The sequence below is a fragment of the Rhipicephalus microplus genome, chromosome 1 (genome assembly GCF_043290135.1).
Source record: "Rhipicephalus microplus isolate Deutch F79 chromosome 1, USDA_Rmic, whole genome shotgun sequence".
Lineage (NCBI taxonomy): Eukaryota > Metazoa > Arthropoda > Arachnida > Ixodida > Ixodidae > Rhipicephalus > Rhipicephalus microplus.
In genome coordinates, this window is record NC_134700.1 from 48645572 (window position 1) to 48658792 (window position 13221).

The 13221-nt window shown below is 44.9% G+C and overlaps 1 protein-coding gene across 1 annotated transcript in view; it reads left to right on the forward strand.

Annotated features, from left to right (window-relative positions):
- Window positions 1-13221, forward strand: part of LOC142765565 (indolethylamine N-methyltransferase-like) — a 333220-nt gene that overhangs the window by 36451 nt on the left and 283548 nt on the right. The window contains exon 3 of the mRNA XM_075866762.1: window positions 2980-3111. Coding sequence (XP_075722877.1) covers window positions 2980-3111 — 132 coding nt within the window. The remainder of the gene's footprint in view (window positions 1-2979; window positions 3112-13221) is intronic.

The window sequence follows — 13221 nt, forward strand, 5'->3', positions numbered from 1 at the left end:
TCTGAATGAACCGAATGAAAAAAGAAACATCCAGATGGCGTTTTAGGTTCTATGTTTAAAGAAACGTTTACACATGCACTGTATCATCATGCTTTCTAGTCCCAAAGCCCACATATCTAACTAGTCACCCACAATCTCAACGCCTTTCCTCACCTGTTATCCTCTTCACATTCACAAAAAAACCTTGCTTCTTGTATAAAGACATGTGGAATCATATATTCAAGTAAGATGAAAAATATGTATTTACTATCACTTCTGGCATGAAGCTTGGTTGGAAAAGACGTTATAAAGATTACAAGCATGATGAAAATAGCATAGTACATAACCAATGACCTAAGTACTGCAGAAATGTGCAGTGAATCATTGAGGAAAGCCTAGAATGTTTGTTTGCTGTTTCATACTTTAGGAGGATGAGACAGATTTTTATTTATTAACAAAATATTTGGGAGTCCGTCAGCGAAAAGTGGCATCATACAACTTGAATGGGCCTGAACGCCCTCACAAGGCAGCCGTAACAACGAAACTACTCTAAGTACACGCTTTCAGTAGATATCTGGTATCATACAGGAACACAAATTATCGATTGCAGTCATTGAGCGAAACCTACCTGCATTACTAAATAAGTTGAATACAGTAAGAGTAATTCCTAACACTTTCACGCGCTAACAAATGGGAGAATACTTTTACAAATATAAATAAATATATAAAGAGAACAGTTGTCACATTTTTGCATTTTATTGTATTTTTCCTCATTGTTTCAAAAACACAGTATTAAGTACTATGCATCAGATCCATGCTTATACTAGTAATTTTATAGCGTTGTATAACTACCACTGTTTATATATAGCGATGCGTTTTTACAGTTGCTCTCACTAAATGCAATAAATTTCTATTTTTAAGAATACCACGTGTTTGTAAGTATTATTCATGAATAAGTTTCATTTTATCATTTACAATACACAACTGTAATTGTGAATTTCTGTCTGGATATCTACTGAAAGCGTGTACTTAGAGTAGTTTCGTTGTTACGGCTGCCTTGTGAGGGCGTTCAGGCCCATTCAAGTTGTATGATGCCACTTTTCGCTGACGGACTCCCAAATATTTTGTTAATAAATAAAAATCTGTCTCATCCTCCTAAAGTATGAAACAGCAAACAAACATTCTAGGCTTTCCTCAATGATTCACTGCACATTTCTGCAGTACTTAGGTCATTGGTTATGTACTATGCTATTTTCATCATGCTTGTAATCTTTATAACGTCTTTTCCAACCAAGCTTCATGCCAGAAGTGATAGTAAATACATATTTTTCATCTTACTTGAATATATGATTCCACATGTCTTTATACAAGAAGCAAGGTTTTTTTGTGAATGTGAAGAGGATAACAGGTGAGGAAAGGCGTTGAGATTGTGGGTGACTAGTTAGATATGTGGGCTTTGGGACTAGAAAGCATGATGATACAGTGCATGTGTAAACGTTTCTTTAAACATAGAACCTAAAACGCCATCTGGATGTTTCTTTTTTCATTCGGTTCATTCAGAGTTGCAAAGCGAGCAATGAAATTGCATCAAAAAGCTGTATATGTGGTAATACTATAGCATCTGCAAACTGAATACTCATAATTGATACAAGTCCATGCAAAGCCGAAACGACTGGTTCTGAAGTCTTGAGAAAAGAAATGGCTTGCGAAGAAAGCCTTGATAAGCGTATTCTTCTCGATGAGTGCGTATATTTTGGTGTGATGCTTCCGACACGCGCATTCTACGCAAAAAAGATGGCTAAATACTTCATATGCATAAAATTTTGTCACATGAAGAACAACATAAACGGGAATATGAGCACAGAGAAAGTGATATGTGCTCGTACGAGTATGATTCTTCAACAACAACAACAAAACAAAACTGGCGTTACATACCCTTCTTGGTGTTGAGGCTTGCAAAAAAAAAAACGCCATAAGATTCAGGATAAAATCGATTGTATGCTCAACTGCCATGCCACTTCCCTCTAAATGCGCGCTATTTGCAACTCAAATACATGATAGGGCGCTGCGGAGTTCCAGCATGGCAGATTCACGGAACTCTCTCCGTCTGCTGTCACTAACACGAATGTTGAGTTTCCTGCAGTGTGATTGCAGTTTGCACTGCTTCGTAGCAGGGGAGTGGGTAGTCGACGCGGAGCATCTTATGTTAGACGGCACCAGTGGTCCCGTAAGCGTAAGCCGCGTTCCTGAATGGTCGCCTTGTGGGTGTAATGCACATGGCGCACCGCCTCTCTGCGAAATTCGTTTACATACCTTGGGCGCCCCAGCGATATGTTGTCACTGGATACAATGGTCATTTAACAGGTCCGAGTTAACAAGCTAACAATGGTGCCTCACCTGGAAAAAAGAAATATGCTTGGCCATTGGTTTTTTTCTTTACGGGCGGCACCATCCTACCGTGCTCCTACCATATACGACTGGCGCTTGGGCTATTTGGACCTCCGTACACTGCTTTCCTATATTGGTGCTAGTGGCCGCGTGAATTGCTGGAGTCGCGATTAGCCGTTCGAAACCACGGCGGAAAGATGTAGTTGGTGTGCTCTGGCTGCCACATCTTGCTTATGGCAAGTTGACCGCCGCGCGCGCCGCATGACTTCATGACGGTCCATATGTATGTGTTGGTGGGCTCCATTCCTGCAAAGTTTATTGAAACTTTCCGGAACCTTACGAGAGTTCCTCTTACTTCTCTTTCTGGTGGTTGCTGCGGCATTAGATGGCGCGGGTGGCAGCCCTCCTAGTCACGGGCTTTTCGGATACAGGTCTTGCAGAGGCCTCTTGCAGGTGCATGCTCTCACCAACCTCGCCAAGCAACGCCCGCGCGTTGTAAAATGTAGCAAAGCAGCATTCGCTTTGACCACACTTTTTGTCGTCCTGTTTGCCTACGTAATCAGCACACGAATATTTGTGCCTATGTAAGCAGTTATCGTAACTTACGCACAGGCCTCACCCCCACCGCTGCCACTTCCCCACGAGTCCGAGCCGAGGCTGGTGAAGACTCCCGATGCGCACATCTCCAGCGGAGCCTCCAAAGAAGGCATCCCCGACTACGAAGACTCGCAGCACAGCGCACACGTGAGTTAGAAACGTCCCTCTTTTATAACTGCTGTTTGACGACTGATGAAGCACAGTCTGCGGTTTTTGTCTGAACATGTGATAGCTCCATTGTTTTCTACGAACTTTGCTAGAAGAGTCTCTCGTGCTGTCGTCCCTTAGCTGTCATTCTTATTGATCTATAGTGGACGTTCTTGCTTAATGTACGAGCGGTCGGATCGCCAAGGGATGTTATGATCGACATGATAGTTTTATATGTCTCGACGTTAACATTATAACAAACTGCGGTGGTATAGTAGATAGGGTACTCGTCTGCTGACACGCAGGTCGTGGGTTAGTATCGCGGCTGTGGTGGCTGCATTTCTGATGGAGGCGGAAATGTTGTAGGCCCATGTGCTCAAATTTTGGTGCACGTTAAAGAACCCCAGGTGGTGGAAATTTCCTGAACCCTCCACTACGGCGTCTCTCATAATCGTATGGTGGTTTTGGGACGTGAAACCCTACATATCAATCAATTAGTATAACAAACTGCACAATTCGCTGTGAATTGTTCTATTGAACACGGCAACTTTTAATAGCATAAGATATTCTTGTTTAATGTACAGGGCCTGAAAACACTACACAAGGTCAAGATGGAAGGCATGGCACCACAATGTTTAATATATTTAAAGGCGCACAAGGACCAAAAACAAAGAATGCATAAAGACTTATTGGCGCGTTCCCATGCTAGGCGAACCTATTATCCGGGATGCGTGGGGGTTCACGTGAGAGAGCTATTCAGACACTTGATTTGTTCTTTGTGCAGGTTAATCGATGATTAGTTTACGTATGCGCTAACACTATTATCAAATGTCTGTCCTGAAGGTATCGACGCTGCGTGTTTTTTTATTCCTGTGCCAACTGAAAATCCCGTATTTATCGAATATCGGCATGCACTAACACTATTATCAAATGTCTGTCCTGAACGTATTGACGCTGCTTGTTTTTTTTTATTCCTGTGCCAACTGAAAATCCCGTATTTATCGAATATCGGCATGCACTTAACTCTCATCAGCCTAAAGATAGATTAGGTGGTGAGCGTCCACTTAGTGATCTCTTTAAGTAAGGCTGATAATTCATCAGAATTATCAGCCTTACTCCACCAACTGCATGACAAAGGCTTACACCATGTTTCGCCAGTCAACTCGGTCCTGTGCTTCCTGCTGCAAGTTCATACCCGCCAATTTCCTAATCTCATCTGCCCTCTAACTTTTTCTCCCCTTCACCCGCTAGCATTCTCTTGGAATCCAGACTGTGATCGTTTACAACGAGCGGTTATCTCTAGCTTTTGTGCTACGTGCCCTGCCCATGACCATTTCTTCTTTTTTATTTAGACTGTGATGTTCATAACATCCATTTGTTCTCTGATACGCTCTGCTCTCTTCTGGTCCCTCCTTTGGACCGATGGTTGCCCCGCCGCGGTTAGTCTAGTGGCTAAGGTGTTCGACTGCTGACCGGAATTCGCGGGATCGTATCCCGGCTGCGGCGGCTGCATTTTCAATGAAGGCGAAAACGCTGTAGGCGCATGTGCTCAGATTTGGGTGCCCGTTAAAGAACACCAGGTGGTTCACGTTTTGGAGACCTCCATTACGTCGTCTCTCATATTCATACGGTAACTTTGGGAAGATAAACCCAAGAAATCAATCATCTGATAATTTGCTTTTTTATTGCTCACTGCGTCTTCTTCAACTTGAGTTCAACCCTCTTTATAATCCCCTTTAGGAATAGTGGCACTGTATCATTCATGATTTCGGAATGCTTGCCGAATGTGCTCCACCCCATTCTCATTCCTTTTAGTTACTTCAATATTGCGGTTCGGCTCCGTGTTTACTAGCTGTTCTAAGTAGACGCACTCCTTTAAAACTTAAATTGTACTGCTGCCCATCTCGAAGTGCTGCTCCCTTCAGAGGTTGTACATTACCTTCGTTTTCTGCAGAATAATTTCCAGACATGCCTTTCTGCTCTTCTTGTCTAATTCAGTAATTATGAATTGCGATTTTCTCCCTGAGATACTCAACAATTCAATGTCAACGATGAAGCACTATCTACTAAGGCACACTCCATTGCCTTGCATCCTTAACGTTCCCCAATACAGACTTCAGAAAACTTCCTGTAAGGACGTGCTAAATGGCATTGGGAAGATCGTATCCTCTTGTCTTACACTCTTTTTTATTGGTATTCTGTCTATTTCTTTCATTATAATGGCAATTCATTCATTGTAGGTTTCTTTCAAGATGTTTGTATATGCTTCGTTGATGCCCTCATTCCGCAGTGTCTGCATGACGGCTGATACCTGTACTGCATCAAACGCCATCTCATCGTCTGTGAAGGCTATCTTAAGTGGTGAAGTCTATTCCGAGCATTTTCCTTTAACTAGTCTGATAGTATGAGTGTGGTCTAATGTTGAGTAGACTCGACTCAATCATGCTGGAGCCTTTGGTTAATTTATTTTAAATATTGTCTGAAATATGTTAGAAATTACCTTTGCAAATAGCTTGTATGCGATGGAGAGTATGCTGAGCACGCCTCAATGGGCTCGTTTGCCTCCACTGCACGCATCGAGGTACTCTAACGCAGCACCTCCCGAATACAATTGACCAAGTTTCTTCCGCATAACATAAATTAAGCGTTTTGTTTAGTCTTTCCAGTGGCAAGACTACCGTTTTTTGACGACATTTACAGTTAAACATGCAAATACTGGGCCAACAGTTTTTGTTATGGCTTTCTGTATCATGCTTAGACTAAACGAAACAGATTTCTGCGTGATCAAATACTCTCATGAAATAGTGATGTAGCGCCATCTCTCGTAAGTGCGGTGGCCATGCGTGGTCTGCCGTAACTGAATGAAAAAGAGGCAAAAAATGCCAGATTAAAAAAGTTTCTTACAAAAAAGACTGCCGGCTATATGCAGCGCAGAGCCACTCGGACATTGTAAAAAAGTTGGTGGATCACTACAAACTCCTCTGTGGCTTCTCGGGGTGTTTATTATTTAACAATAGGGTGCCATCTTTTTCCGATGGGGGTGCTCAAGTCACCTGCGAAGAAGCTTGCTTTGCATTGTGATAATGCAATTTCACCAAACTGCTTGTGGGGCTCTCTGCCAGTGTTGCACGGCATGGCGTTTCAAGGAACAAATCGAGGAACACTTACTTTCTATTAAGGATCCGTGGTGCTTTAAAGGGAACTTGTTACGTTTTCCCGGAAGTGGTAGAGAGAACACCGTTCCTTCTGTAAACGTTCCGTGGTAGTTAACAGGCACACGCCAGCACCACTTCAAGCAGAAGAGGACACGTGGACAATCGTGTAAGGCGCGAAATCGTATTGCTCACGTATGCCGCGACTATGATGCGTCCTGATTTTCACTGAAGGCACCCGCCAGCAACGCAGGAGAGCAATTTACGCCGAGACTTAGCACGCACTGGAGATAAAATAAATTTTTACGGCAGGTTTCCATAAGGTCGTAACCATTTCAGGGGCGAAGCTTCTTATGATCGAGGCTCCTCGACTGACATTGGCATCGGCGTTCGCGTTGGTGCCCTAGCCGCTCCTAGGGACGATGACGCTAATGATAACGAACAAGCGCATTCCAGATCACTCATATTTTTTTTAGATGTGGAGCATCTAATACTCGAGGCTTGTAGTGCGGCACCGTCCGCAAGCTTCCTCCTCCTTCTTCCACCATCTGTGCATCCCTTCCTCCTCTACACACCGCGCGCGCTTCACTCCTCCACCATCTGTGCACCCTTCCTCCTCTACACACCGCGTGCTGTGCGCTTCTCCTCTTCACGAACATTCGCTAGCTGTATAATGTAGCGCGCATGCGCCGTCACGCTTCGAGAACATCGGCAGCTGACGCGCGCGCATGAGCCGTCGCGCTTCGAGAACATCGGCAGCTGACGCGCGCGCATGCGCCGTTGCGCTTCTCCCCCTTCTCGAACATTCGACAGCTGACAGTGCATGCGCCGTCGCGCTGTATATATACTCAAGGTCGGTGCTCGCTCGCTCAGTTGCCGCTCGTCGGTTGGTTTGTACGGCGCGTCGACGTCCGAGGTCGCAATGATTGACGTCCCTTCGACCAGCGCCGGCCAAAGTGTTGGCGGAACCGCAACCAAGTCGTCGTCCGAAGACAAGGCAGCGCGGAGAAGAGCTCGCGACGCCGAACGTAAACGTCGGCGTCGAGCGGAAGATTTTCAACTTAGAGAACGTGAAGCCGCTGAGAGACGTCAGCGTCGAGCAGCAGCACCGGATTTGGCCGCTTTGAAACGTAAGCGTCGACAAGAGGACCCGGACTTTCGAAAACGGGAAGCCGAGTGCAAGCGTCGGCGACGAGAGGCCGATCCCGATGCTGCCCGCGAGCGCAAGCGCGCCGAGGTAGCGGCATGGCGCGCCAAGCAGTATGCCACGCCCAACGCTCGCTTCAAGCGCGACTTCCTCGACCGAAGCTTCGGCCACACCTGCAAGGTGTGTGATCGTCTTTGGTTCGATAACAACCTAACTCGGATCGGCAACATTCAGAACAACTCCAAAGCGTTGTCGGTTCTTTGCGATACGTTTGGAAAGGGCACCGACTATGCCGACTACGTCGTGTGTGCTACGTGCAAGCAGTCGTTGATTGCCGGTCGAGTTCCCTCGGCTAGCGTGAGTTACGGCTACCGCTACCCGCCCCGACCCGAACATCTACCCGAGTTGAACGCGGTTGAAGAACGACTCATCGCTCCTCGACTCCCGTTCATGAGTATACGACGCTTGACTCACGGCAACGGACAGCAGGGAATCAAGGGCCAGATCGTGAACGTTCCCATCCAAGTTAACCAATTATATGCTCCGCATCCTCCTCAGTGTTCCCCCGAGGGAAGCTGCAGGCAATTTTTTTCGATCACGGCACCAGCACATGGAAGGATTGAAAACTCTATTTGTTGCGCACACTGAAGAAAAACGAGAAGGGAGACAGGAAAGAGCGCAAAAGAAATTAGGTCCAAATCCGACCCTCCGCTTTCCCGTTTCGCAATCCAACACCATCTTTTCAACCTTTAGTTTATGAAAGGGTCTCGACACAAGTCGATCACTCACATGGGCTCGAATCACCACATCCAATCACAGAAACACTTTCATAACAGGCACTGCATTGGAAACAAGCACGTTACTAAATATAACATGCGAAGGGAGAGGTTCTCCTCGTGCCACGCTCTCTCCCATGCCAGGCTGTGTATCGACCAACCTCCGTCGATAGCCGTTCTCAGGTTCGAGCTCCATTATCCTTCTCACTAAACATCGCTTCGTAGAAGACTCCTTAAGCGCGGAGAATACACCGTCTGGCGCTGTGTGCTGACAAGGTGTAGCTGCGGCTACACCTTGTCAGGTTGAGGTCGTCTGCACCTTGACAGGTTGAGGTCGTCTGCGTGCTGCAACCATGTCTCAGTCAGCCCAGTGGTCGCGTTCCTGCGACATTCTAGATAGCACACGTGCATGCCAACAATAACTTGAACTCAGACGACTGCGCTGGACTTGATTCTTACAGGAAGCGCTTTCAAAAAAGCTTTCTCTTTCTGGTCCCAAACGAGGGTGACCTTGACGGCTCCTCTCGTGTGCAAAAAGATGTCTCCTTTCTTTCCGTGCACGGTATATTTTATCAGGCCCAAGAATGCAAGCCAGCAACCTTGGTTGCACTACACGCGCCTTTTTTCACACTGAAGCCCTACCCCTTTCTCTCGTTTTGCTATAAAAGACTGACGATAATAAAGACATGCGCTCATTATGTCTTAACATGCGTGTTGGTGTCATTGAGCATGGTCCGACTTACACATGGTGTCTGAAGTGCGGAACTTGAGCCTTGCCTGCTCGACGATGAATGAAGCACCGTACCCAGTGGGTTCCTACACCCCAGCCCTCAAAACCACCGCAACAATGGAGTACAACAAACCACAGGAGCCTATGGATCTCTCGACCAACAGGGGAAGAACGTGGAAGCTATTCTGGCAAAAACTGAATTTCTTATTGGCAGTCACGGAGTGCAGTAAAAAACCAAGATCAGTGGCAGCAAAAACGGCTCTTTTCTTTAGAGTGGCTGGTGACGGGGTGCTTGAAGTGTAAAACAACCTTACGTTCAATGAAGGCGAAGACCAGAAGGACTATGGCATGGGAATGGCGAAGTTCGAGATATACTACGTCGCGCAAGAAAACACAATTCACAAGCGCTAGGAATTCCGGTCTTGACTACAGAGCGAATCTGATCCTTCGAACAGTTCTTCCACACGCTGAAGAAGCAGGCGCAGTATTGCAAGTATGGAACGATGATAGACGAGATGGTGAGCAACCAAACTGTGTTGGTACAAACTAGCCGAAGCTTCGGGAGAAGCTGCTCAGGGGCAAGAACCTTACGTTGGACAAAGCCGTGGCTTTATGCAAGGCGGTAGAAACGACAGCACGTGGGAACTCGCTGTGGCGGAAGTCTGAAGGAGAGCCTCACGTCCTTGCAGCATTGTTGAGCCGAAACTCCGAATGTTACTGCTGCAGCCTGTCCCGTGCCGCACGGCGCTGTCCAGCTTACGGGAAAACTTGATACTTGTGCAAGGGGCGTAACCATTTTGCGTCATGCTGCCAGTCAAGTGGATCCATCTGCAAGGTCAAGAACTAGAGGAAGACGCCATACCAAAGCGAGGACTTCGATGTTTTGGACGTCATCATTAGAAACAGCAGTGATTCACTAGACAATGTACTATACCACAAAAGCACAGCGTTCAGGCAAAACACCACACCAAAAAAGAAGGCAGACCCTTTTGTTATTACCCACAATGCCTTTAAGATGGTATTTTTACCTCTACTTGCCGCTTTTTATCCAAGTAACTGGTGTGAAACAATTTAGCTGAAAATGCACTGTACCTCCAATACCTGTTGGCTGAATCTGAATATTTAAAAATGGTGAAGCTTGCACTAAATGAGGCTCCACAAGCCTTGGAACAGCGAGACTGCATGACTCTTAAGACTACTGTGATCACTCGTGTTTTGTTTCTGGGCCTAAGCATAAAGACAAGGGCTCAATTGAATTGCTGCTAACAAAAAATGCGTTCGAAATTGCCCGAGCGTCAAAAAATGCTCAGAAATTAGTTTTTTTCCACTGGGCCATTCTACACCAAACATCTATACCATACTGCGTGGCGACCATCACAGGTATATAGTTTGAAAAATGATGGTAATTTACTCTTTTGAAAACAGTTATTTGCTGAAATATTTTTAAGGAAAAAAAGTAGCGGTCACGTGGGTACCTTCCGAATTTCGCAGAATGTCAAGGGGGCTGTTATTTGTGAGAAAAATTTTAAAGTACCGCTGTTTCTTGCCATGTAGAAATTTATCTACATATGAAGTAAAGGTGGTTCTTTAAAGTATTTGAAGCCGAGTAACTAATGTGCAATTTTTCCGCCACATAGGCTTTGAAGAACTCAGCCAAACTGTTAATCATTTGCACCTATTCTATGGCAATACTGCACTTTGTATGAATACTTGAGCCATAAATACTCACTCCACAGAAGGCATATTTCACAAAAAAATAATGTTAGGTACAGATTACAAATATCGCTATATAATCATTTTTCCACGTGGAGATGCAATTTGCACTAAGTGCCAATTGAAAACTACTTTTATGTATAAGTTGAAAGCAAAGAAACAGTTCTTGTTATATGGCAAGTGTTATCATTAAAATTTTTGTTTCAATGAAGAAAATGATTTTTAATGTCTCCTATTGAGGGCCATGGGAAACTTTGGAACGGCAGCTGTCATATATCAAATGCGAAAACAGCCATAATTAGAAAACTTCAAAAATTATTTCTTCTTAAAAACAGTGTAATCACATAACTTGCCATATAAAGACAACTGCTTTCTTGCTTCTGATGTGGCAAAAAAAATTGCACTAATGTTACTGAGCTTTATGCACTACACACAATCACCTTTACTTAATACCTAGACAAAATTTGGTGTAGAAGAAGCAGTATTTTTGAAATACTTTTTTTAAACAACACCCAGACAACATCCTTGGAAGTCTAGAAGGCACCAAGGTGGCCTAATATTTTGATCTCTGCGACATATTTTATCCATTTTGCTGTTTCCAGTACAGTAAACAAACATATATTTTTTCAAAACACATTTAGGATGGTTGGCGAAATAGCTGGGATGTTTTATGTGGAATTGCCTCACTGCCAGTATTTATTCTTCAAAAGCTCAAGCTATCACCTCTCTGTTACTGCCTTACATACAACGCCTGCATAGAAAAGAAAAAAAAAGGCAGGTCTGACAAAGTTCACAAGGCAAGATTTTTTCATGTTGAATAAATTCATTACCATAAACAGCAGCAAATAACATTCATTTTGAGTAGTCCAAGACACAAGCTATATACCAGTATACTAAGAGTGAAGTGCAAACTTTTTCAATTGATCATGTGTGGTGATAGAAAGAAAGCACTTATTACAACACTGATTAGCCTGTAATTGAACTGAGTGAAGTACAATGCACTGTTCAATTCAACAGCACATAGGCATGTTCGCTATAACAAAGCCATTTGTAATTGATTTATGCACTAGATAAGACAATGCAAATGTAAAAAAAGTGAGGAAAAGAAAAGAAGGAAAAAGAAGAAGAAAAGGGGGATGCAAAGGAGGAGCAGTATACCGCACTACTTTTACTTTGCATCGCCCTTTTCTTTCTTCTTTTCTCTTTTCTTTCTTTTACCTTTTTTTGCTTCCCTTACTGCCAACCTCCCACTAGATACCACTTTGTATTAACGCTTGAAAGGAAGTGAGGGCTGCAATCATCTGTGTTATAGGTTTTTTTCAGACAAACATTTCCAACAGGCACACACACCTACACCAAAAGACGATATAATTACTAACCCCATTTAAACTAACACGCCAAGGATGTCAAGGTGATTTCTAAAAAATAGGTTCTCCTATAGCAACATTGGCCAGCCTGTCTAAGGGACTTCCACTGTTCACTCTGATTACCCCACTAGATGCTTCCATCTGTCGACTCGCATCTTCATTTTGGATAACACTAAGATGAGCTTACATTGATGAATACGCACGAAAGTTTAGTGATGTATCTTTGCCACACCTGTCCCGTTAATTAGGGAGGCGATCGCCGGGCTAATTCCAAGGGCCGAAGTATCGGCCCCCCGAACCGCACCACGAAAGCGTGGACAATTTAGAAGTGGTCCTTTTTGGCGCGCCAGCGGACGCCGGCTGTGGCCCAAAGAACAAGTCGGAGCCGAGAGTTGATAAACAAACAAATTATATTCTCAATAATGGCAGATCGAAAACAATACCCAAAAATGCACACTCCACAATAGTTTCATACAATATGTCACCAATCAAACCAATCAATCAACGTATTACACAATACAATCAGCCACACTTGAAACAACGGACACGGACAACAATACGCACTACAATGCAGTCGCATGCATTGAACAACCAAGACACTTAAAGACTAAAGAGATAGAAAACCTATTCAGTCCAAAGTCCTTGGAACAAAAGTCTGAATGATACTCTTCCGAGAATCACTCACTCAAAGTCCAGCGTTGTTGTCGTTCCGCTGCCCCCTGAAGTTTCTCTTCCAGGAAACCTCCCGTCTTCAATTGGCCACTCTTTAAACTTCAACTTCTTCGCCGGAACACGTCGGCTTCACACCCGCAGCTGTTGCCACGGGTCTTCGCTCGAAAGCGGTAAACACACGCTCTTGCCTGTAGCCCGAGCCTTCACCCCTCAGGTGGAAATCCTCTTCATCTCCGGCTTCGTCCCTACGGACAGCCCTTCGCCGACTACACGGCGGAATCCCTACGCACTCTGGCGTTAACTTCCGTCTCCTCCTGCTTTCTCGTCTCGGCTGCTCGATTAAATACCTTCCGCGCCACCTTCCAGAAAGTTCTCCTCATTTCGTCGGCGCGATGCGCAACGAAGGCTGGGAAGAGGCGCGAGACGGTTCGACTGCCCTCCGCGTCGGATGACTCATCTCGGCGTGACCACGCCTCCTTCGTTCTAGAAAAATCGCGGGCTTGCTCGGCCGCCGTTGTGGGGTGAAGAGGTTCGTCGATGAAGCCACGCTTCT